The following is a 20,700-nucleotide window of genomic DNA, read 5'->3' as shown; positions in this document are numbered from 1 at the left end:
AACTTTTTTATGGAAGAGGCCCCTGAAATTGCTTTGCCCCAGGCCTCTTGAATCCTCTGGGCAGCGCTGCATGCCCATACATACACAATATATTATGGAAGAAGCAGATATTCTGAAACTGATATGTTTCATATTCTCTACCTTATTCTCATCAAACAAATATAACAATCATAATAGTGCCACCAATTACAGCTGCAAAAAACCTCATGCTCATTACTTCATCCTCCTGTCAATATAGGGGTTTTCCATACAATACACTATATAATGCTTCATGCAGTAGTGTGAAATGTTTCAAGTGAAGAGTATCAGAGGGGTAGCCGTGTTAGTCTGGATCTGTAAAAGCAGCAAAGAGTCCTGTGGCACCTTATAGACTAACAGACGTTTTGGAGCATGAGCTTTCGTGGGTGAATACCCACTTCTTCAGATGCATGTGGTGGAAATTTCCAGGGGCAGGTATATATATGCTAGCAAGCAAGCTAGAGATAACGAGGTCAGTTCAGTCAGAGAGGATGAGGCCCTGTTCTAGCAGTTGAGGTGTGAAAACCAAGAGAGGAGAAGAGGGAGCGAAAACCACACCTCGACTGCTAGAACAGGGCCTCATCCTCCCTGATTGAACTGACCTCGTTATCTCTAGCTTGCTTGCTAGCATATATATACCTGCCCCTGGAAATTTCCACCACATGCATCTGAAGAAGAGGGTATTCACCCACGAAAGCTCATGCTCCAAAACATCTGTTAGTCTATAAGGTGCCACAGGATTCTTTGCTGCTTCAAGTGAAGAGGCTTCTGCTATTTCCCTTGAGATACTTATTCCACATACTGTTAGATCATGTTGTGAGGTAGATCACCCCCTTCCTCTGGCATGTTATCCTACATTTTCTTAATTACATCCCATCAGTCCTAGTTTTACCCTTTTATACACAACTGAATAATGTGTCCTCTTCATCTCTCGAGCAAGGTATTTATAAAGCCATCACCTGTATCTGAATTGTCTCTTGGTGATAAAGAGGAATAAACAAACTATCTTTTGATTCCCCCTCTCTATGGGTAGCTTGGTACAAGATTCTGCACACAGTATTAGTATAAATAACAGCTGCTTGTATTCTCTTTCCTAGGCCCTTTCACAGTCAGTCCATACCCTACGTCTCATCTCTTACTTGCTTTGGAGATGGCAACCCCCACTTTCAATTGGGCCAATGCATCCTTCACTTTTAAAATTTTTCTAACGACTATCTTGGTGTTTTCTCCCAGGCTGTCCCTCATGCTTGGTGGAGTTTCCTGTAAATACCCACAAAACTGCCTCATTATCCTTCTTCAAATCATTCTTTACAATTCTTTGCTTACAAAAAAAGGAAAAAAAATGGTTAGGCCACTGGTGTGCTGGGACCACAGCCTATTATCCTGATGAATACTGTTTCCTTGTTTCCTTGTGTTCCTCTGTACTGTCCGTGTCCATCTGTTGTCTGTCTTCTTGTATGTCGAATGTAAGCTACTTGGGGCAGGGACCATCTTCTTGTTCTATTTGTACTGTGCCTAGCAGTCTTGGGTCCTGGTCAATGACTGGGGCCTCTAGGCTCTCTGGAAACACAAATAATAAATAACTAAGTGGTCACCCACTTCATAGCCTCTGTAGGCGAAGTTATTGCACACACCAGTGGCTCCACCCCACATGCTCCCTGTTAGCTACCTTCCCACCCCTTCTATTTCAGAAAGTCCCCCAGTCTCTCCCCGTCAGGGATTCTTTTTGTCCCCAATTTCTCCCTTCCTTTGATACCAGGTTTCTCAATCTGACCCTACTGATGTTCTGTGAGCCCCTGTTTTCACCCTTCCCTCCATTCCAGGTCCCCCCTTCACTCCAATGTCAAGGACTCTGTATGTGCCTATTTTTACCTTCACCCCATGTCAGGGGTTTAGGGTATCCACTTCCCCTATCCCAGTGTTCCCCACTATTCCCCAATAAAGATTCTGTGTGCCTCCATTCCCTCTTCCCCTCATTTCAGAGTCCTCTATTCTCCCTGTGAAAGAGGCTGTGTCTGTCCCCATCTTTCCCTTCCCTCATACCAGGGCCTTCCATTTTCCCTCATGGCAGGGGATCTGTGTGCACTTCTGTATGTTTCATCCATCTGGCTTTTCTCAGTTTAGGATATTTCCTTAATACTAACATTATGTTGCATTTAACATTCCTTTTTTCTGAGAACATACAAATAAATTAAACAATAATTAACTGAGTTTCTTTACACTGCAAATATTTTTTACCCATTTCACAGACAGGGAAACTGAGATGCAGAGAGGTGTTGTGCATATAAGCACTCAGGATATGAGTAGAACTATGAATAGAACACAGGAGTCCTGATTTCTAGTCCTTTGCTGTACATTGTTGGACACACAATTCCATTTAGCGTGAATTCAGTATAGTAAAAATAAGAAAGTGTACATATATGAATTAAACATACTGCATTCATGGTGACACATTAAAAATTTCAAGGAGAAAAAAAGAAAAGTAAGTTCCTTCAGCTTCAAGGCAGCAATAATTTACATGTCAAGAAGTTATACAGGTTTTTATGAGATTATTGTGGCGTTATTCAATAAAAAATAGTTACCATGACAACAGCTGTCATGCTACCTGTGAGATTATAGAAAAGAAGGACAATCAGGCAAAGGGTTTATTTGGGAGACCTCTTATCTGACCTAGTGAATACAAACAGCATGTTGTTTTGACCATCCTTGACTACACAGCCATCATCAGCCAGACTAAAATTCCAGCTGGAGATTTCAGCCTGCCCCAGTTTGGAGAGAGGAAAAACTACAGAGGATGTTTTGGTTTTGGGTTTTTTTTTAAGTCCCAGAGATATCAAGAAAGCACAGTCCCACTAGACTACAATATGGTCACATTTCTTTATTTCCCTAGCCATTACAATCTTTCAACAAAATGGTTGCTTCATTGAATATGGATTCATGTAAATTTAAGATGCTGACTATTTGTTCAGTCCTCCAGGACATACAAGTTTTATTTTTTTCCAATACACACATTTCACTGCCACACCAAAACCTTTGCTTTCTTACTCCCTGTGGCAGTGTGTGCATTTTTCTTTCTGACTAATGTGCAGAATCTGCACCTTGATTAGCGCATAAAAAGCATAGCCAAAACAACAGAACAACACTACCCGAGCGCACACATCTTATTTTTATGGAGGCTTTTCATCTTAGTTTGTCAGCAAACAGAAGCCTCCTTACCTAGCTGTATAAAAATATTTTTATTATTAACTGTGTCTCTGGTTGTTAGCATGTGGCAACAGGAACCTATGAAACCTGACACTAACAGAGCGAAACAATCAGCCATGGTTAACAGTTAAATCACATTAGAAGTGTTCATTAATTAAAATCTGTCAAACCTCTTTGCAGTCCACATTTAATCACAGTGTCATTAGCATTGCAGAAATGTGTCTCAGGAAACAGGCAGAAAGTTTTAAAATTAACATGCTAATATTTGCCCACACATCTATCTAAAAATGTTTTTGTATTACATACGGCAGTATTAGGTATGAACACAAAAAGGAGAAACAGTGATTATGTTGTTGGACTAGATTATATAAAGCTGCTATATTATTATAATTAGGACAACAGCAAGTTGGACTATAACCGTGGCTTTCTTGTGAAAATGGCACCATGTCAAATTTATAGTCTCTAGCTAAATGAGTTTGTTGTAGCATTGACAAAGGAACAAATGTGCCAAATGCAGGCAAAATGAAACACTAACGGAAAATCCTGGTCTTTTGTTTTCTGGGTAGATTCTGGGACACTAATTTTCAAATGACAAACACGGAGTGCTTAGCCATGCAACCTTGCCATTTTCTCAGTGTGATGGTAGGGTTTTTTAATGGAAAAAAACCACACAAATGCATCCATTGTACTTGTATATAGCAATACAAATTTAGGTACATTTACCATATAACTGCCTGTCAATTGAGGAGCAAATCCTATTGCAAAGTTCTTTACCTAAGTTTCTAGTCTGAGACCTGGAGAATTCTACTGGGTGAGGAGAGGTCTGTGGATTCTACAGCTCAGAACAGTAGTAACCTCGTGTGCTTGTAGCACTTCCCCATCTGGGGAGAGATTGAGGGGAGGGATGATTTTTATAGTCCTGCCTTCACGTTTGCATGGAAGGAAACCACACGGAGTTGGGCTCCATAACATATGGGGCATGGGAGAAGGTAGAGTTGGTGGCTTGTCAGTTCTGCTAGGATCCTAACATCTGCCTGTCCCAGTTCAGAGGAAGGGAGTCCTCCACAACCGTGGATGGGACAAGATTTGCTTTGGTAAGCACATGTATCTCCCATTAGTGTCAATCTGAGCTATATGTATGGGTGTGGCATACCTCACAACTGCCAAAGCCCAGATGTAGAATACAATGTGAGACAATGATCCAAAATGAGGGACACAAACCGCTGTGCAATTCACTCTATTAGTGTATATAACTCTTCATGTAAATCATTTTCAACAATAAAAATGTTGGGGATGGGCCACCACATTTCTATTGAACAGAGATCATCTTGGAAGTAAAAGGAAGTGGTAACCCTTGAGATGTGGCTTAGGAAATATGAGGTATGGAGTAGAGAATAGATCCTGTGATTTTGGAAAATATTCTGCCTTTCCAATCCTGCCAATGATGTATTAGTTTTATTAGGTAAAAAGATATTGACTTTAAAAGTCACCTGCAAAGAAAATCAAATAGGCAAATGACCTTTTTTATTGTTTTATGATGTATACATAAGGGCTGTGAGAAAATGGCTTAGTTTTATTTATTTATTTATTTTTTTACTTTTTTATTTAAGAAATATAGGTCTATCTGGTGACTGGAGAAGAGGTAAAATTATGATATCACAAAAGAAAGGAGGCTGGAGGCTGATCAACAGAGTAGGGAAGCAATTTTGCAACTGCATGGATTGTTTTTGTTATGGCATACTTAACTCCACTATCTAATGATCACTTGGGGCAAAGGCTGCCGTTGTAAAAGATTTAACATGTGCATCTCCAATTAAGGTGTGAGAGCTCAGAACAAATATTTCTAAGATCCCTGAAAAAGGATCCTCAGCTGAAAAAGGAAAAAAAAAAAACAGACTTGACGTGCCAAATATTCCTAAATGAGCAATAGAAAATCTATTTTAAACAAATAAATAAATCTTTCAGATCTTCTTTCCACATCAGAAGAAGAAACTTGGGCAAAACAAACTCTCAGAAAAGTCCACAGTTTTGTTCCTTTGTTTCTAATGATAATATCATAAAAGTGAAAAGGAACAACCACGAGGTAAGAAGGACCTGTGAAAGTTCCAACTGCTCTCTGAATGAGCTATGTCTTATCCCTGCCCTAGCCACGTCTTCTAAGAGTCTGACCACATCCCTACAGACCTAGCAAGCAGGTTACATTTTGCAGCTTCTGCCACTCCCCTAGAAACTGAAAATATCTCTTCTGCTATTTTAGCCTGAATCCAACTGGGGTGTGCATTGATCTCTCTCTCTCACTCTCTCAGTTGTCACCCAGGGGCTATTTCAGGGACAACCTGCAACTCTCTTGCAATCCCTCCCATGCTAGGGGCTTTGGGTACCTCCCATTACCCCTTTCACCCATGCAGGGCCGTCCCTAGGTGGGTGCGGGGCCCAGGGAGGATGTGATGTATCCATCACTTCTGGGACCGACTATGCTGGCTAATCGCACTGGCCTATGAGGCCCCCCAAAGCGCGGGGCCCAGAGTGGTTGCCCTGATTTGCTGTACCCAAGGGATCACTCTGCACCCATCTTCTCCATTCTTCCCTCCCCCACCAGACAGAGGCCATGACTCTCTTCCCATGCTAGGGGTTCTGTGGGCCCTTTCATGCCCCTTCTCCCTGCCTTTCCCCACTTCTTTATCATGTGTGCTTCCCATTTCTTCCTCCACCATATGCCAGGGGTGTGTCCGCCTTTCCCCATGCCATTGTCACCCATTCTTCTTCCATGCTGTATGTGTGTGTTATGCTACAGGAGTTTAACCACATGGGGATAGCGATTGCCAAATTCAGTAAATAATTAACATATGGAACACTGGGTACAAATGTGATTGGTTTGTTGGTTGCTTTTGTTTGAAGCAAAAGGGTTCGGGAAAATGCTGTTGTTTCCTTCATTGAAATATCATTTCAGTGAGGAATAATTGCTCATAGATTCCAAGATTCCAAGGCCAGAAGGGACCATTGTGGTTATCTGACTTCCTGTATAACATAGATCAGATAAAGTTCTCCCTCCCATGGCTGCCAAGTGTCGTGTAATACATTCTGTACATTTTTACACTCCCGCATTTCTCTGCCACGTCATGCATTGCCACAGCCCAGCTGGATTCCTGCAACCAGCTGAGCTCTGGGAAGTTGCAGGCATTTACCTGCGGTGGTGCTATTCTGCTAGATGGGGTCTGTGACAAGGTAGTCTGCCTTCTCAGGGTAGTGGTGGGAAATTTTGTGACTATGTCTTTGAGGGCCTGGGACCAGGAGCATTGCAAAGAGGGTGGAGCAAGCTACTTCTCTCACCCATCCAGTTGGGAAAGAGCTGGGAGAAGAGCACCAGGACATACGCTAGCCAGAGAAAGCTGACCTGCTGAACGCTTTGAGAACTGATTGGAGAAAATGGTCTAGTGAAGGAGAAGTGATATAAGGCCCTAAACCTAGTTCCAGGAGGAGAGCTGCAAACTCTTGTCCTGAGGAAGTGACCATCTGAAGCACAACAGGATGGGAACTGGGGAAGGTCTCCTGCACTGAGACGAGAGCTGGCCAGGATTCTCATATAGACCCAGTACGGGGTGATCTGGGGCAAAAAAAATGAGTGACACTTTGTAGAATGACATCATAAATCAGACCCCAGGAAGGGGTGTGTGTGTGTTGATCCAACCTACAGTGGGATTGTGGGTGCTGGAGGGGAGTGCCCTGTGCCAGGGCCCCAGGGGAGCCTGCTGAGCAAGCAGCCACTCTATTTCTCCTAATGGTGCACAGCTTGTTTAATTGAGCAATAGTAAGAGGTTGTGGGGGATTCAGCACAGGCACAAGGCAAGAGATGCAAGGCAGGCAATAGGCTCCCTCACTTCCAGTAAGCTGCATCAGGGTCACCCTCATCCTACCCCCTCCTCCCCTCAATGCTCATCCATCCCCAGCAACTCCAGGCATCACAACACTCCCATATTCCCTGGGACCCACCTGTGCAGCACCTCCAGCTACCCCAGGCAACCTGGCACTCAGCTATTTCCTAGGGAATCATCATTTTCCCCTGAACTTGTCCCTATACCCAGCGACCACTTTCCCTTGCAGATACCCCCATTAAGCTAGCCTGCCAGATAGCCATCAAACACCCAGCACCCGCTCCTAGTTGCACCATACCCTAGCTCCAGCTGCCAATATTTTTTGCAGCTCCATTTTCTGTCCCTGCCACTCTGCCACTGCCTGAGATAAGGTGCAGACACTAAAGAGGATAGATATATGTAAGTTACAAACATGCAAATGTATGTAAGCTCCCTATGTAATTTGCATAAAATGTCATAAACAGAGTTGCACAAAACTTGGCCACAACGAATCTCCCCATATGGGGCAGTAAAGGAGAGCAAAGGGGATGGAAAGAGCAAAGGGAGACCCTGCACTTAGTGTTCCCATACAGGAGTCAGGCATAATCTGGGTTCAGCAAGACAAAGGGACAAGGAGCAGGAGTGAGCCATCATTTCTAGCAATGCCAGCAGACCCAGAGAAGGAGCACATCTTGGTGGATGCTGTTATTCTTTCCCTTGCCAAGCATATCTCAGCTCACAAGAAGCATAATTCAGCCCTCAAACTCTGTCTCAGCCTCTCTTTCTCTTCCTCTCTAGATATTGTCTTTTTTGCATATGAATTAGTTTAATTAATGTCATCGTTTTTTTTTAAAGTAATTCAAAAGAAGTCACTGCAACAAAACCATGAAGCACATTTGAGTTTGATTTGATGTGGCTTTCTACACAATCAGAAGCCAGAGTGTGGTCTGAAAAGGAGAATGAACAATTTCTTGTCATGTCTTTGTTTATTTTCTTTTCTGGATAGACCAGTGAAGGTACAATGGCAGCTGGGCAGTGGATCCCCTCAGTGATGGGGAGTCATTTCAGAGATGAGAGATAATGCCTTGACTCTGGCCACATCAAACCATTATTGTAGCTGGAAGCCAAAGAAAAAAAGAGAAAAATCCTTTATATTATTACTTTTCTATGCAGCCACTGTAAGTTGGCCAGGTTCTTTCAAAAGTGCTTTTTTCAAAACTTAAGTGCAACATATTATATTGTATTATTAACCTTGTATTTCATATCCCTTTGATATGATCCCTTTTGCAAATGCTTGAAGTCTGCATAGATCTAACAGGTAACTTTAAAATGCATTCTATAAAGGAACCTTAAATAATACAGCTACTAAAAAGCTTTTTCTTTATCTAGAACATTAGACTGGTGGCATATTTCTTCTCAAAGCATAATGTTTTGTCTGTGCTCTCTAAATAATGTTTTAAGTCATAACTGATTATGTTTTCATTTTATTAACATCTCCCACCTCATGAATTTCTGTATAGATTTAAAGAAATTGATTTTTTTTCATAAAGAAACATATAAATCTCTGGCAAGAACTGAAATGTTAATTAAATATTCTTTTAAACTAGGTACCTTTGTTACTAAAGTAACGGCCACAGATGCAGATGATCCAGTTTATGGAAACAGCGCAAAGCTGGTTTACAGCATTTTGGAAGGACAGCCTTACTTCTCAGTTGAACCACATACGGGTAGGTGACCTGAATTAGGACTTTCCAGATAACAATATACATAAGAAACAGCATTTTCTGAATAGTTCACACATTTCACTTAAACGTGATGAGTAAGTAGGTGTCTGTCAGCATTAGTCAGGCTGTAATCCATGAGTATCTGATTCGTTACCGATCGTGATCTGATGAAGTAAAAAAAAAGAAAAAGACCCTCTATTAGTGTTGCTGACAATACTGCCAAGGCCAATACTGTAGAAGTTACTGAAGCAAAACTCCCATTATTGTATGACTAACAACTGGTTAGAGACTGTATGATTTGGCCTGGGGATTGTAATGAATATATTATATTTTTTTAATAAAAACCTTTAGAATTTCTGGCTAAAGACTGTAGGGCTTGGCTTGGGCATTTTAATGAATATACTGTGTGCTTTCATTAAGAAATATTTGTATTCCTTGATTGGATGGAGCTGGGGAGAGAGAATATGTTTTATTTGCATGAATTTGAGATGGCTTTATTTCTCACCATTTGCAAAGCCATTAGTAAGTGTCTGATTAATGTAGGTCATTTCAAAGAAGTGCTAATAAAGCCAGCCCCACCTTGTTTATTCTGCTTATGCCATATTTAAAACAAAAAAGCTATTTAGAAATGTTTGAGACAGATTTGTTCTGTTATCTTTTTCCCAGTGTTAATTTTCATATTTTTCATGTTAGTTACCATAAGTGAGTTGTGCTGGCCTCAGAAGAAGAAAAGTATAAATAAAGTTACCAGAAATAACTTTACCATTCATAAGTAAAGCAGCCATCTCATGCTTATGCAGATTAAATCTTTCATCAACACCAAAAAGATCTGGTCAGGAGAAATTATTAGATGATGCTCCTAAATCACTTAAAATGAGCCCAATTTTTAACTTGCTTGGCACACCAATAAAGTCCTCTTGGCTTCAGCTGAGTTGCACAAGGAAAACTATTGTTCATTGGTCATAATAAAATTAACAGAGGCATCTGTGAGTCTATAATAGTGTGTTATGCAGATAATATGACAGAGATCACTCTGAGAAAGTGTTTTCATGTGGTCTGAAGAAAAATAAAAAGCAACCATGGCTGTGGAAATGTCCTTTTGCAGTGTGATTTATTAATACATTGCATGCCTTACGTGAATCTCAGATCTATGAAAATCTCTTCTGAATGCAGCACAATGAAATTATAGTGATTTCCTGTTGCCAGAGAGAAATACCTCCATTGAATGGCATAGGGCAGTCCCTTCTTCCCACTGAAGAACTTTCTCGTCCTAGTTGAAGTACCACTTAGGCCCTATATCGTGCCTCAGCATATATGTAGGCAGAGGCCTAACCATGCAGAGTCCTTTTTGGGGCCTTAGAACATATTATTTGGTTTCTATAATACCTTTCAAACATAAGATATTACAAAATATTATATATAGTAGTGACTAGTTAGCTATATTGGTAGTGCAACAAATGTAGTATTCAGTATGTTCTGTGCTTCAGACACCAGAATCTTTTAGGAAGAAAAATAGTTTAAAAAATAGTTTAAAGTGGTCCAGGAGGTAATATCCATAGGCTAATAGAATAAAATGAAATAAAGGAAAACTTGGTTTGAATATCGGGGGGGAGGGGACCCATACCTCACAGTGAGATCTTTTATACTGTGAAATTATTACCAAAGTGAAGTAGTAGCATTCCCATTGCTGACAATATTTGAAACAAGACCTGGTAAAGCACCAGAAAATAAACTGTACAGAACAATATAGCTTTAGTCAAAGGATTCATTAGAAGACTTAATAGGGCTTTCTGATCACCAATTTCTTGGATTCTCCAAGGAGCAGCTTCTAATGCACATGTTTATAATTCCTGTCGCTGTTCTCTAGAGCTGTGCAAAACTAGCAGCTTTCACAGAAGACTGAAAAATGTTCTGTTTATCCAAGATGAAGCTTTTTCATTTATTTCATTCAAATGACTTCATGGCAAAAATCCCAAACCTAAAATTTTGTGAATTTGCCCTAGGTTTTTTTTGTTTTTGTTTTGATTTGTTTTGGTTTGGTTTTTTTGGTTACCAATATTGGCTTTTTTTTTCCGGGAAAACTGTTTAATACAAGAAATCACAATTTATCTCCCAGGAAAGCAGATATTTATTTTCATGAAAGCCAGTAAAAACTCTTAGGATATTTTGTGAACATATAAATCATGATTTTTCTCCTGGTGTTACATTTTCCCACCTCATTTCCACTCATCAACAGTGCTATCAGTTGCAGTTCAGTGAGCATAAAAAGGTGATAAATCAGTTCTCTAAAATGCATAGCTCATATAGGGTTCAATTGTGATAGATCCTGAGTAAGTGGTAGCACATAACTGTGCTGCCACAGAAGTAGTCCCAGGGTCCATACTGTGATCCACAGTCTGGGTCCGGGATTCCTCCTTACTCTGTGGGAGGAATAATCTGCCCCAGATTTAAGTTTGGCACAGATTATATCCCCTTCATCAACAGGACATCTGATCTGGCTCAGGTGTTGTGGGGGAGGAGCCAAAACTCTATGTTTTCCCGTGCCCACATCCTCCTCATCTGTGTGGGAAGGGGGCTGCTGCTCTGTGACCCCATGGATGCTGCTCTGTGACTCATGTTGCTATGTATAATATGGGCTGTCAGCACAGAGGAGTGAGAGGGTTCCTTTCTACTCCTGTGCACCAGTGCATAGCAGATCAGATAATCTTAAAGTTTAAAACAAACTGCAGTGTCATCTTGGGGAGTTATTGGGGGTAGATCTAGAGGAACCGTGAGCCATGCTGAATATTAGATCATAGAAATGACATCTGCATAACCCTGTGGTCTAGAATGTAAAATGACTAAACAAATACTCGTTGGCAGAAAATTTATCTGGCACATCACAAGTGAGTAGTAGCCTTGTAAAAACTGCAGCCTTGCACTGTTACTGGATTAAATGGATTATTGAGGTAGACTATACGTTTACAGTCAAAGTGCTTCCAAAGAGTTGCATTGTTTTCAGAAACTGATAAGGAAATATGCAGCAAGTTTTCCTGATAATCTGGGCATCTGGGAGTAATAGAAATGATAATGCCTCATATATACCAGGGACACTTTTATGGGTTGTTACATTCAGTCTTGGAAAGCCAATAGTCATAGATCACATATAGTTACACTTTCCTAGCCGTTTGTGGCATTGTAAATTTCACCTTCTTGGGGCAGTGATGCAAATGACAATATTCTCCGTGCATTTCTGGGGTTCAGCAACTTTACAAGTTGAATAGTAAAGTGAAGTGGGGGGAGGATGCATATTAACAAAGACAAAATGTCTCGGTCTTCAGAGGAGCAAGCAGAATTAAAGTAGACATACTGGGCTCTTTTTTATATGTGTCTAATCTAGCAATGTGAGTGCCTCACAACTACTATTTTTTCCCTTGCTGAATAGGCTAATACCTAATATACTCCTAATACCTTAAGCGGGGGAATATTTGTGGTATTTGTGGTAGTTTAACTCCTAAGAGGTGTTCAGATGCTATGGTGATAGGCACTAATATAACAACTTAGAGTAGTTAGACTAGGATCTTGTCAGAAACAGATGTAAAAATGAAGGAAAACCTTCAGAAGGAGGCAATTTAAAATAGCATAGCTGATTTCTTTTTTTCCCTCCGTGGTTCCATTTTCACGCATCCATATGAAGTGCAAGAGCTTTCCACATATAATACAGATATTTGTGCAGACATATTATTTCTACAATTCTATGCCACAGATAAAAGCATTCCTGGATGAATGGATGCATATAAAAGTGTGAACTACTTAAAAATCCATATTTATATTTTCTGTCCCTCAGATGTTGCAGTACAATACTTTAGAGCTGGCCCACTATGTTCTGAGATGACTGTCTTTTGAAAAGTTTAGTCCAGATTCATCCCTGTGGTGATGACAGCACCTAGTGCAGTGGTAGAATGAAGGTGGCTTGTGCCTCCTCTGTTCAGGTTCAGTTTCTGGCCCAGGCTAGATTTATGCCTGTTACAATGACCTCTATAGTTATTAGAAACGCATAGAACTGATAGGACCTTCCCTAGCAACATCATCTCCTGCTTCCTTCTTCCTCTGGCTCAGCCCAGCCCTGGAATACCCTCCTACACCAGGCACTGCAGCAGAGATGGTTAAGCATAGAGAGACTTGGTTCTTTGCCTGGTGTACACTGTAGAGGCCTGCTGTGCCTGGGGATATTCTCTGAGGAGCCTTAGGGCTGTCTTGCTTCCTCTATGTACCTGCCTAGCTGCCATAAATGGGCTTGTTGAGTCAGATCCTTAGTTAAGACTCTGACACTGGTTTTCAGTTTGTCTAGCACACTTCTGTGTAGCTGCATGTACAGTCACAAGTATTGGTAGAGGACCCATGCTTAAAACAGTCATTGCCCATTACCTTTTATGAAATGCATATACATGTAGTATTTCTCAAGTTATGATTTTCAAACTCTGCTATGTAGGTTATAGTGCACATCCCAGAAAGTAATCCAGTAATTATTTTTCCATTAAATGTCATTGTCACAGTTTGAGGAGAATACTTTCTGGATATAATTCTCTCCTCCTTTCCACCTGCATGGTTTCTTCTACAGATGAGTTTTAAAGGGGATGTTAATTCATAAACTAGAGAGGAAAAATAAATAAATATTTTTTAAAAATAAAGATTTTGTATGACACCACGTGATGACACCAAATTAGCGCTGTAATATTCACTGGACTAAATAGCTGTAGCCTCCATAAATCATAACTATAGCATGTCAGACAGATATGGAGCTATGGCTTAATTTTTCCAATGTTCAGTGTTAAGAAAGAATTCTGATATTATTTATAAAGGTATGCAAATTGCATTTATTCTCCAATAACTCACACACTTACATTCCTGCTGCAATTTTTCCCCAAGAAGAAGCTCCAGAATAGTTCTCATTTTTCAGCTTTTCCTAGGATATTAAATCACAACAGTTAGTTTTACAATATGATTATCATAATGGAACATTATCTGAAGTGACACGGTGTTCTACAATATAGAGGTGTCAGAGAAAATACATTTTCAACTGTCTGACTTATTTACATTTTATATGAACTTACTAAAATTCTGTAACTTCTACACTGTCTTTGAAATCAAGTTTCACGAAGGCTGCAGTTTAACATATTGCTTTATTATACGAGAAGGCACAGTATATTATTCAAACGGAAACCTTGATTGTTTATAAAGCAGTAAATGTTTTACATTTTAAAAGAGGCTGTCTTGGAACTGCTCACTGGGGCCCTGTCTACTCTGAAAAATTAAATCAACCTAGGTATGTGGCTCAGAGCCATGAAAAATTTTATGCGCTGAGTGCTGCAGTCAAGACGACCTAATCCCCGGGGTAGACATGGCTAGGTCAATGGAAGAATTTTTACCAACACTTGGAGAGATGGACTAACTACAGTGATGGAAAAGTCCCTTCTATCGATGTAGGAAATGTCTGTGCTAAGGTGCTACAATCAGCACAGCTACAGCACCATATCTGTGCTGCTGTAGTGCCGGTACTGTAGACATTGTCTGGGTGTCATGAGTAGAGTTGATTCAATAAAGGTGAGATAAAAACATGCAAACCAGGAGATCTAGAGAGCTGAGGTCACTTGTCAGAGGAATATGGAGACTTTCACACCTAGGTCATTGACTTGAATTCAGCCTTGATTGTTAGTGACTGAAGGGTTTCCATGACACAGATGTTTTCGACATCTATAGGAAACAAGTCCAAGTGAGAGTTGACAGATTTCATATCACACACATGACCTCCATGACTAACTCATGTTGGAAGTCTACAAAATAAAAGTTATATCCCGCCACTCTTACTTGTGTTGAGAAGTACCTTACCATTGACTGGTCCCATTAATTTCTGATGAGCAAAGCAAAGTCTGAATTGAAGCCACTGGCTACTGTTTTGAATGAGACTAATCACTGTTTGATGTGCTTCTCACTGTGAGTTTCTAGGTGGAATTCAAAGTGTCTGGTTTTAAGTTACAAAGGCCTAAATGGTTTGGGGCTTGGTCAGACCTCTCTCCCAGGGCCATATTGCTCAAGTTGAGATACCTGGTGGCTCTCAAGCTGGAACATACATGAGTAAATCAATCTGATGTTAGAAATTGCACCTGCAAACAGGAATTCTGAAGTCTTGTATTTTAACTCTGATTATCTGATCTTCAGTCTTTATTTGCTCACTCTCATTTCACAACTGTGCTTGGAATAGAGTACAAACAAAATACCATAAACAGGATAAAATACATTCCAAACATTTCTGGCACAATTGATTTCCTCTGTCTAGCTGGGAAATCACCTAGTTTATTAATAAATGCTGCATTCTATATAGCCTTAGGAAAAATACCCTAGGAGTACTGCAAGCAGATATAAGGTTCTTCATTATAAAAAGGCTATTGGAAAAACTGGAGAAAGTTCATAGGTGGCCAACTAAGGTGAGAGTGATGAAAGAATATGATGTGATGAGAGATTGACTGAACTTAATTTGTATAAACTGATTAAAATGTGATTAAGGGAGGATATGAAATCATTACACAAATATTGGACAGGTGTTGTTAAGAGGGAGGGGAAGGGACTATTATTGTAATTATGTGTGGCAAAATGGAGAGGTAACATCCTCAGACTAGAAAGAGAAATGGGAAAAATTGAGCTTTGATACAAGAAATGCAATCTGGAGCTGTGTAATGAACTGCCTAGGAAGGGAGATGATCCCATTTTCTCTAGAGACTTTTTAAATAGTTTAGAACTAAACCCTAGTGGGATTAGTACAGAGGGAGAAGCTGCTCTGTGTTCTTCTGGGCTTTGATTGAGCCATGGCTCTGTGGCTCACTTTACCAGCTAATGCTGCTGTGGGCCACATCACTTATTGCAGATTGAAGCTTTCATTTAAAATACTTTTTTGTAACTTTCTAGCTCTTTTGAATGTGTATTGAATGAGACTGAATGTTGTTCTGTCTTAATAAGCATGCAGACAGAGTGAATCTGTGGTTTAAATTCTATTCTGTTAAATAGATGCAACACCTGCTGAAAATAATAGGATTTGCACCTATGTAAATGAGAGTGTATCTGGGTGAATAACTGATATTTTGAGGTGTGTATGGGAGTGCTTTGCCAGCAGTTCTGAAAAATTGAAAAGAAAAAAAAGGTTGAAGTCAAACTGAATCCAACCCTTTTGGAATTTTAAGTTAATTGAATAAGTTAATTTTGGGTCAAATAAAAAAATTGTTCAACCCAAAACATTTGGTTTCCTACCATTTTTAAAGGGCTAGAGTCACACACCAGCTAGAGAAGGGGGTTGTTTCCCCTATACAACTTTTAGCCCAGTGGTTAAAGCATTCATCTGGGATGTGGGAGATTCGAGTTCAATTCCATTTCTCTCTTGCCCAAAGACTATTCAAATATTATATACAAAGCAGAACAGTTTCAACAGGAGAGACTGAGGCCTTGCCTACGCTACAGGGAAAGTCGAACTAAGCTACGCAATTTGAGTTACATGACTAGTGTAACTCAAGTCGATGTATCTTAGATCTACTTATCACAGGGTCCACACTCTGCAATGTCAGTGGGAGATGCCCTCCCATCGACTTGCCTTACTCTTCTCGATCCAGTGGAGTACAAGAGTTGACAGAAGAGCAATCTGCACTTGGTTTAGTGGATCTTCATTAGACCCGCTAAATCGACCGTAGATTCATTGATTACCATGCATAAATCTCCCGAAAACATAGACAAGCCCTAAGAAAGACTTGCCTCTAAATACCCTATTGCTCAGTGAATAGGTCTGTCACCTGGGACACCCAAGTTCAAATCCCTGCTCCACTTCAGGCAAAGTGGAGCCTTGAAACTTGTTCTCCCATATGAATCCCAAGTGAGTAGCCTAGCCACTGGGCTGGTTGTTAAAATGGAGGATCATCACCATCTTCTTCTCTGTTTTGTGAATGACACCTAAGTCCACTTGTGTATCTAGCAGAGAGACGGGGAGAAAAAATTGATTGAGAGTATTTGGTGAATTCATGTCAAATTTGTGAACAGTTACAGGTCAGTCAAAACTGTTTTTTTGGCAAATAAACTATTAATCTGAAAAATTTCACACAGCTCCAGCTGAAAGCAGAATTTGGCCCCTCACTTCTAAAAGAAGTGAAACTAACCCTCATTTATCAACAGCAGCTGTAAAAATCTGAACTCCAATGGTGACAATTTCAGTGTTAGAGCTGTTGACAGACTTAGAGCTGATATTTTAGTAGATTCCTAAGGGTATGGCACTTGGAGCTAGGCTTAGGGTTCCTAAGGGTAGGGCACTTGGAGCTAGGGTTAGGGTTCCTATAGGTAGGGCTTCCCGCCTTAGGGTTAGGGTTTCTAAGGGTAGGGCACTTGGAGCTAGGGTTAGGATTCCTATACGTAGGGCACCCCATCCTAGGGTTAGGATTCCTACACATAGGGCACTTGGAGCTAGGCTTAGGTTTCCTAAGAATAGGGCACTTGGAGCTAGGGTTATGGGTAGACCTTCCCGCCCTAGGGTTAGGGTTCCTAAGGGTAAGGAACTTGGAGCTATGGTAAGGGTTCCTATAGGTAGGGCTTCCTGCCCTAGGGCAAAGAGTAAGGCACTTGGAGCTAGGGTTAGGGTTCTTCTGGGTAGGGCGCCCCCATTCTAGGGTTAAATTTCCTATGGAATGGGCATTTGGAGCTAGGATTAGGGTTCCTACAGGCAGGGCTTCCCGCCCTAGGTTTAGGGTTCCTAAGGGTAGGGCACTTGTTGCTAGGGTTAGGGTTCTGAACGGTAGGGCACTTGGAGCTAGGGTTAGAGTTCCTCAGGTTAGCGCATTTGGAGCTAGGTTAGGTTTCCTATGGGCAGAGAACTTGTAGATAGGGTTAGGGTTGCTATGGGTAGGGCGCTCCGCCGCAGGGTTAGGGTTCCTATCGGTAGCTCACTTGGAGCTAGAGTTAGCTTTCCTATGAGTAGGGCTTCCCGCCCTAGGATTAGGGTTCCTAATGTTAGGGCACTTTAAGCTAGAGTTAGTGTTCCTATAGGTAGGACTTACCACCATAGGTTAGGCTTCCGAAGGGTAGGGCACCTGCAGGTAGTGTTAGTGTTCCTATGGGTAGAGATTCCCACCCCAGGGTTAGGGTTCCTATGGGCAGAGAGCCCTTCCCTAGGGTAAGGGTTCCTAGAGGTAGGGCTTCCCGCCCTTGAATTATGGTTCCTAATGATAGGGCACTCGGATCTATGGTTAGGGTTCCTGTGGGTCAGGCACTTGGAGCTAGGGTTAGCTATGTTCCTATGTGTAGGGCAACCCACCATAGGCTTAGGGTTCCTCATGTTAGCACACTTAGAGCTAGGGTTATGGTCCCTATGGGTAGGGAACTTGGAGCTAGGGTTAGGGTTACTATAGGTAGGGCTCTTGGAGATAGGGTTTAGGGTTCCTATAGGTAGGGCACTTGGAGCTAGATTTAGGGATTCAATAGGTAGGGCTTCCAGCCATAGTGTTAGGTTTCCTAAATGTAGGGCTCTTGGAGCTAGGGTTAGGATTCCTATAGTTTGAGCACTTGGAGTGTGGTTTAGGGTTCCTACACATAGGGCTTCAGTCCTAGGGTTAGGGTTCCTAAGGATACGGGACTTCGAGGTAGGGTTAGGGTCCCTATGGGTATGGCACTTGGAGTTAGGGTTAGAGTTCCTATGGGTAGGGCGCCTGGCCCTAGGTTTAGCGTACCTATTGGTAGGGCACTTGGAGACAGGGTTACGGTTCCTATAGGTAGGGCTTCCCACCCTACTGTTAGGGTTCCTATAGGTAGGGCACTTGGAGCTAGAGTTAGGGTTTCCATTCGTTGCTCTTCCCGCACTAGGGTTATTGTTTCTAAGGGTAGGGCATTTGACGATAGAGTGAGGGTTCCAATAGGTGAGGCGTCCCACCCTAGGTTTAGGACTCCTATGCGTAGAGCATTTGAAGCTAGGATTACGGTTCTCATGGGTAGGGCTTCATGCCCTAGGGTTAGGGTTCCTAATGGTAGGGCACTTGCAGCTAGGGTTATGGTTCCTATGGATAGGGCACCTAGAGCTAGGATTAGGGTTCCAATAGGTAGGGCTTCCCGCCCTAGGGATAGGGTTCCTAAGGGTAGGGCACTTCGAGCTAGGGTTAGGGCTCCTGTGGGTAGAGCTTCCTGACCCAGGGTTAGGGTTCCTGTCAGTAGTGCACTTGGACCTAGGGTTAGGGTTCTTATAGATAGGGCTTCCCGCCCTATGGTTAATGTTACTAAGAATAGGGCACTTGGAGATAGTGTTGGGGTTCATCTGGGTACAGCTCCCAGTCCTTGAGTAGGGTTCCTATGGTAGGGCACTTTTAGCTAGGTTCAAGGTTCCAATGGATTGGGCTTCCCGCCCTAGGGTTAGGGTTCCAATGTTTAGGGCACTTGGAGGTGTGGTTAGGGTTTCTATAGGTAAGGCATTTGGAGCTTTGGTTAGTATTCCTATGGGGTGGGCACTTGGAGCTAGGGTTATGTTTCCTATGGGTTGGGCACTTGGAGTATGGGTTAGGGTTCCTATGGATAGAGCTTCTCGCCCTAGGGTTTGGGTTCCTAAGTGTAGGGCACTTGGAGCTAGGGTTAGTGTTCATATGTATAGGGCATCTCGCCCTATAGTTATGGTTCCTAAGGTTAAGGAACTTGGAGCTATGCTTAGGGTTCATGTTTGTAGGGCGAACCGCCCTTGGGTTAGGGTTCCTAAGGGTAGGGCACCTGGAGCTTGGGTTAGAGTTCTCATGGGTAGGGCGCCTCTCCCTAAGGTTAGGGTTCCTATGAGTAGGGCACTTGTAGCTAGGGTTAGCGTTCCTATGCGTAGGGCTACCCGTCATAGGGTTAGGGTTCCTATGGGTATGGCACTTGGAGTTAGGTTTAGGGGTCCAATATGTATGGCTTCATGCCCTAGGGTTAGGGTTCCTAAGGATAGGCGACTTGGAGCTAGGGTTAGGGTTCCTATGAGTAGGGCTTTCCGCTCCAGAGTTAGGGTTCCTAAGGGTAGGACACTTGGAGCTAGGGTTAGGGTTCCGAAGAGTAGGGCACTTGGAGCTAGGGTTAGGGTTCTGAAGAGTAGGGCACTTGGAGCTAGGGTTAGGGTTCCTCTGGGTAGTGCTCTCTGTCCTTGGGTTAGGGTTCCTATGGTCGGGCACTTGGATCTAGGTTTAGGGTTCCAATGGGAAGGGCTTCCTACCCTTGGGTTAGAGTTCTATGTGTAAGGCACTTGGAGCTATGGTTAGGGTTCCTATGGGTAAGGCACTTGAAGCTAGGGTTAGGGTTCCTATCTGTAGAGCTTTCTGCCCTAGGTTTAAGGTTCCTAGGTTTGGGCACTTGGAGCTAGGTTTAGGGTTATTATAGGTACGAGTTCCTGCCCTACGGTTAAGGTTCCTAATGGTATGGCACTTGGAGATAGGGTTAGGATTCCTCTGGCTAGGGCTTTCTCCCTTAGGGTTATAGTTCCTAATGGTAGGGCATTTGGAGCGTGGGTTATGGTTCCTATGGGTTGAGCACTTGGAGTGTGGGTTAGGGTTCCTATGGATAGGGCTTCTCGCCCTAGGGTTAGGGTTCCTAGGTGTAGGGCACTTGGAGCTAGGGTTAGTGTTCATATGTGTAGGGCATCTTGCTCTAGGGTTATGGTTCCTAAGGTTAAGGAACTTGGAGCTATACTTAGGGTTCATATTTGTAGGGCGAACCGCCCTTGGGTTAGGGTTCCTAAGGGTAGGGCACTTGGAGCTTGGGTTAGAGTTCCCATGGGTAAGGCACCCTCCCTAAGGTTAGGGTTCCTATGAGTAGGACACTCGTAGCTAGGGTTAGTGTTCCTATGGGTAGGGCTACACGCCCCAAGATTAGAATTCCTAAGGGTAGGTCAC

General features: G+C 42.2%; 1 protein-coding gene and 1 long non-coding RNA gene across 2 annotated transcripts in view; one reads left to right on the top strand and one right to left on the bottom strand.

Moving 5' to 3' along the window:
* Nucleotides 1-20,700, top strand: part of CDH8 (cadherin 8) — a 213,917-nt gene that overhangs the window by 83,199 nt on the left and 110,018 nt on the right. Inside the window, exon 4 of the mRNA XM_050922868.1 lies at nt 8,681-8,800. Coding sequence (XP_050778825.1) covers nt 8,681-8,800 — 120 coding nt within the window. The remainder of the gene's footprint in view (nt 1-8,680; nt 8,801-20,700) is intronic.
* The window catches only part of LOC127034257 (uncharacterized), a 127,480-nt gene continuing 115,603 nt past the window's right edge, over nt 8,824-20,700 (bottom strand). The window contains exons 2-3 of the long non-coding RNA XR_007769341.1: nt 13,681-13,742; nt 8,824-8,961 (exon numbers count right to left, since the gene is read on the bottom strand). This is a non-coding gene — a long non-coding RNA (uncharacterized LOC127034257). The remainder of the gene's footprint in view (nt 8,962-13,680; nt 13,743-20,700) is intronic.

The sequence above is a fragment of the Gopherus flavomarginatus genome, chromosome 14, assembly GCF_025201925.1.
Source record: "Gopherus flavomarginatus isolate rGopFla2 chromosome 14, rGopFla2.mat.asm, whole genome shotgun sequence".
Taxonomy (NCBI): Eukaryota; Metazoa; Chordata; order Testudines; family Testudinidae; genus Gopherus; species Gopherus flavomarginatus.
The sequence above is the reverse complement of the archived record's forward strand: the minus strand, read 5'-3'. Positions and strand labels throughout refer to the sequence as shown.